Source organism: Rhagoletis pomonella, unplaced genomic scaffold, assembly GCF_013731165.1.
Source record: "Rhagoletis pomonella isolate Grant_MI unplaced genomic scaffold, Rhpom_1.0 Rhpom_scaffold_03779, whole genome shotgun sequence".
Taxonomy (NCBI): Eukaryota; Metazoa; Arthropoda; class Insecta; order Diptera; family Tephritidae; genus Rhagoletis; species Rhagoletis pomonella.
In genome coordinates this window covers 14348-19653 of record NW_023462330.1, presented here as the reverse complement: position 1 = coordinate 19653, position 5306 = coordinate 14348, and the positions used below count along the sequence as shown (strand labels likewise).

At 35.8% G+C, this 5306-nt stretch overlaps 1 protein-coding gene across 1 annotated transcript; it reads right to left on the bottom strand.

Moving 5' to 3' along the window:
* Nucleotides 1-1383: 1383 nt before the first annotated feature.
* On the bottom strand, nucleotides 1384-4748 carry LOC118754366 (protein N-terminal asparagine amidohydrolase-like). Its single transcript, XM_036489240.1, has 5 exons — nucleotides 4315-4748; nucleotides 3849-4031; nucleotides 2388-2596; nucleotides 2124-2285; nucleotides 1384-2041 (listed from the first exon to the last, which is right to left on the bottom strand). The coding sequence occupies exons 1-5, from the start codon at nucleotides 4565-4567 to the stop codon at nucleotides 1916-1918; spliced, it is 933 nt and encodes a 310-aa protein (XP_036345133.1). The 5' UTR covers nucleotides 4568-4748; the 3' UTR covers nucleotides 1384-1915.
* Nucleotides 4749-5306: the final 558 nt, after the last annotated feature.

The window sequence follows — 5306 nt, the reverse complement described above, 5'->3', positions numbered from 1 at the left end:
TATATTGTTTTTTCTCACGTCAAATTCCCAGGCGCGCTGAGCGGTGCGAAACAAGCTACTTTTGAACAGCTAGGAAGCACACAGAAAATGGAAAAAATAATAGGAAAACTATGATTCCTATAGATTTTTGTACCGGCTATCTGCTGGTGTTATTCGTTTTCCAAAAATTTCCCATTTCCACGTTGAAAATTCGAAACGAATTTGTAATTTTTCTCAATGATAGCCATTTTTAATATTCTTTTAAGTATATAATTTGCAAATGCAATTCTAAGACCATTTCCACAACATGCTGAACAGCCCTATCAATAAAAGAGGGACTTTTTTTGCCTTTTCCCGGGTTATAAAGCATTTAGAACGCGCTAAACCGCTAACATGCAAACAAATAAATTTTCGTTGTCAATTTTCAACATGAAAACGGGAAAATTTTTGAAAACTCATAGCACCACCTAGGTACTCTGCTATGCAACATACATACATATATTGCACTGGCAGTAGTGGGGAGGAAGCATAAAAAGTGCTGCTGTTTTATCTTCTTCAAGGCAGGAAAGCCAAATTCCAAAAGTGGTCTGACATCCTAATAGCTCAATGAAGCAGCTCCTTGAAGCCTTCCTGAGTAAGCCTGAGTGCTGTAAATGGTTGCGGGCTAAGAACTACTTGATCTTAGTCCTCTTTAACCAAATGAGTAGCCATGTACATGTGAACTGTCAATTATGGGTACGTAGAGTAAATAAGTTTGTTATATTTACCAACATAATTTAGCTGAGACTTGTAAATTTTTAAATTCTTGAACGCCATATTGTTTGAATTTTCGAAAATTAGTTGAGTTTAGATTTGTTAAGACACACCTTATCAGGCCATGAGGGCCAGAGAAGCCTAGTATCAACAAACAATTTTTTTTAGTAGTATGAGAAAGAGAGATCTATAAAAAAAATAAATGCGGTCTTTTAGTAAAAGAAAACTAAAAAGGCGTGCTTCGGGCTATTACCGTTTCGGTTCTATATAGTTATGCATTTTAAGCTGCACCTCAACTTTTTTTTGAAATCTCAGTTAGGCTAATCTGGCCCTCAAGGCCGGAAATTGTCTGCAGCTAAATATGGAATAAGTCATATTAATTCTATTAAATTGAAATAAAAATCGCTGCCACTCTTTTGGCCATATACACCAATTGAATTTAGGTTTTCGGCCTAAAGAAGCAGATGTTTAGGTGTTTTGACCTCCAGATTCTCAGAAATTTTTATGGAGGCCCCTTCTAAAAGTGGTGAGTGATGGGGAGCTTGGTGAATCATCTCACCTTCAGTAAATCCGCACTTTGCAAAATCTAAATCCGAGCTAGCGATATGCTTTTATTACCATTTTTTCTCCCGCAAAATTAAAGTTCATAGAAAAGTGTTAAGGTTTATCTAAATCACACAGTTATGCACATTCACGCATTCGTAATTGATTTCGGTAGTATCATATTTAGAAAAATTTGTTTGATTTTCATATAATGATCATATATGATTTTCATATGATAAGCTCTCATTTTCAAAAACATACAATCTTTATTTATGCATGGGTGGGCATATATATACTCCGGTAGCTGCCTTTTTCCAACGATATAATTCAAATAAACCAATAAGAATCTACATGCAACAAAAAGAAAAAAATCGGTACATGATTCTACACTAAATTAACTGGATTAAGCACACAAGTAAAGAAAAAAAAATGTTAAGCCATAAAAGAAAACAGGCATAAAAAATAAACACTTGAAATTTACATATGTATGAGTACAAAAGTGGAGCTGATACAAAGTCAATGCAGCAACAGTTCAAAAAAAAAAAAAAAACATGTAAAATAAAACGCAGCTTATAATAACACTAAGTGTATTTCGCTTTAAGCAAATACGCAAATATGCGAGCACGTATTGTATTTGTAATTAATATCTAACCAAAGTCCAACAGCCCGTAGTCTCATCGCGCCGAAAGTAGCGTGGTCGATTGTCCCGGAAAACCGTAATTGCGGGAAATTGATTATCCTGTATGAATTTTATAGTGGCGCGTATCTGCGGGTGTTAAAGAGTTCGAAATTTTTTTTATATTAAAGCGATAAATATTATTTTTTAGCATCTCTTCCAACACTCTTACCTGCATAGTGAAATGCGGCGGCTCGACATCTGGACTCGTCGACAAATGTTGCAATAAGAATTCATCTGTTTGCGAGAGCCACAAATCAGCGCCACGTAACGGATCATAGTTAAAGGGGCCGATGCGTAACATGCCCAGCGATGAGTCGTATATGTCCAGTACCTGCAAAAGAGAGAAGTTATATGTAAGAATATGGCTGTGGTGAATAGAATAGCCTGCGAAAAAAAAAATAAAAATTTAATTTTCACAAAAAACAAAACTAACCGTTTGTGCACCCATAAAATTTCGTGCATCACGCAATTGCCTATCCGGTCCTCGGTCTGGGAATGTTGCTGGGAATATTTCCCCGGTTTTTATATTGACGCCAACCCCATAAATTATCGGGTAGTTTATGTCGCCGCGCAGTATAGTATTCAGCTCACCGACGCAGGCTTGAGTTAGATCGATCTCGAGATGATGTTTGTGGAATGATTCTGAAATATTGGAGAAAATTATTATTTACTTACATACATATGTACATATGTGTATGTATTAAAGGGTTTTCAGTTAACGAGAGATGTGAGTTAAAAAAAATTTTTTTTCCGTTTTAATCAAAATCGTTAGAGCCTTATATATATACATTAGACTGCATCACCAAAAAAAAGTTGCGGGTTTTCCACCGGGATTACAAAATTTATTATATTTTAAGAGGTCCACCAAAATATTTCGGAAAAATATTAAGATTTAAGCGTGCTGGACCGATTTGAAAATACCTCCAAAAAGGAAGTTTTCTATGAATAAAAATAGTTTCTTAAAGAACTTTTTGAAAAAAAGGTATTTTCAAATCGGTCCAGCTCACTTAAATCTTAATATTTTTGCGAAATATTTTGGTGGACGTCTTAAAATATAATAGATTTTATAATTCCAATGGAAAAATTGTACCGAGTTTTTTTTGTATGGGGAGTGATGCAGTCTAATATACATAATACATTGTCGACCAGTCACATAAATCAAAAGAAGAATTTTCCAATGCATCCAATTAGTAGTATTTCCACAAGGCTCCTCTCTCACGGCCGGTTTAGGATGAGCTGGAATTGCAGGTCTTTAAACTATTATTCCATTCCGGCCTAGTATGGTGATTTACCATTTGTCGAATCTCAACAATGACATCTCTATTGCTGGGCACCTTGATAGGAAGTAAGCGATAGCGCAGGAAGTTGTTTTAAGTTGATGATAATCCATTTCCCCGACTCGGGGTTTATCCAACTCAGGGCAGTTATTTCAGCGATCTAATTCTACCCTACTATCTTTTATTACCTTCTTGTCTATACTCTCCGAGTGTATTTCTGCCATGAAAAAAACTGTTCATTAAAACCATTGCCTTTCGAGGAGAACCTCGGCCAAGCACTAGCAAACTTGTAAGCGTCAAATATTTATTTAAATTTGTAGTTCCAAAAATTTATTTAAAAGAATTACAAAAAATGCTTAATCTCCACGGAAAAAGAGTTGACTTGGGTCACCCGCCAACTGATAAAAAAATATGCGCCAAAAAAATATCTTCATTTTCCTTATTTCGATAACTTACTAAATATTTATCTGGGTTTCAATGCTTTAAAGTTTATATTAGTATTTTTCCGCTTAAGCCAGTGGAAACCTTTTATTTTCCTCATACAGCAATGTCCACTACATACTATTATTATTAAGAGTGTATAAACACACTTGCCACAAAAAATTCAATTTACTTACGCATTATGCTATAGAAAACGTCTTCGCCATATCCTTGCGGATCTCGGTAGCCACCAATTAATTGTAACTCAATACGTCCTTCCGGATAACCTAAGGCCAACTCTTGAACGCGTGCGACCATTGTGCAAACAGCTTCATCCACACCGGTGCCATCAAAGTGGGCCAAAGCTACAGCGCCTGAACCTATGCAACGGCAGCGACGACAAAGAACACATAAAATGCATGTAAGTAAAAAATACTTATTAAGGATCAACGGCAAATAAACATAAGAAATACTTTTGTTACATGAATGGCTAGTATGAAAAGAAAATCATCGTACGTCTTTGGTAAAACGAAGCCAATTTGAACAAAGGCAACAAATGCCGTCTAAGACAAGTTAGCTTACACGACCAATATTCATATACATACATATGTACATAAATACTATATGTGCAATGTGCATTTATTGTTGTTGCGCTTTACATACCTGAATGCCTGACCATAACTATGATGCACGTTGTGGCATCATCGGCGCCAATAATGTTGATGTTCTTGTCGTGCGGCGCAGCAGCGGCCATTTCACGTTGGCCCACATAGAGTAGTCCCACGGGACCAACGGATTTTGTCGGTATGGAGAGTAGTTGTTGGGCATAATCTCTGTATACGGGGTGTTGCAGGAATAGACTGTTTGTATCCATAGGACAATCGTCCTGCAAAACGCCATTCAATACCAGCACCATTTTGTGGTTTTTGTTTTTGTTTTTGATTTTCTTTAATAACTATAAATAGTTCTTCAAAGCGACTTTGTTGCTTTTGAGATAGTCGTATTTTCGTTGTTGCACGAGTAAACGTATGAGTAGTAGGTATGTGAGAGAGAGTAGCTCCGTATTTTATTTTTAATTAAATTCAGCTAAAAGGTATTAAATCTGTGGGCGAGATAAAAAGAAATTCGAAACTAATTAAAATAACATTCAGTTTTCATTAGATAGCTGTAAAAGTTTTTTAAATACTAGTACATACATATGTACAGTCAATAGAGCCACTATATGGAAGTGTACTTGGAAAAAATTCCACACAAGATACAAATGGTACCATGATGTTCAGAAAACTATTTTTGAATTTGCCAGGAAATATTTTTAAAATGAATCAATTACCGCACAAATGTAGTTTATTGTCGTAGTTTGTTGAAACTTAACACCTACAAGGATCACCTCACAGTGATTTCAAAAATGAAATAGGTTTTTTTGTACCGGTTTACAATTATGAAAAAAAAGCGGAGTGATCACGGTAATTTCTTTTATTATGGTCATTTCAACTATACGAAAGCTAATGTTAAGTGAGTTTCCAGCTGAAGTGTAATCTTTATAAGCGAGACTTCGATATTTTTCGTATGCGGCCATTGTGGTGCCGTGGTGCAACAAATGCTGCTGGTCCCTTGCTATATGCCAAGTCTAGCCAGATCTAGAAATGAACCTGCTA

Excerpts from the sequence above, each read along its gene's own strand:
- LOC118754366 (XM_036489240.1), bottom strand. The coding sequence starts at position 4,567 with ATGGTGCTGGTATTGAATGGCGTTTTGCAGGACGATTGTCCTATGGAT. Across the intron at positions 2,286-2,387 it reads ATTTTATGGGTGCACAAACG|GTACTGGACATATACGACTC; the intron begins GTTAGTTTTGTT and ends TCTCTTTTGCAG. Across the intron at positions 2,042-2,123 it reads CGCCGCATTTCACTATGCAG|ATACGCGCCACTATAAAATT; the intron begins GTAAGAGTGTTG and ends TAACACCCGCAG.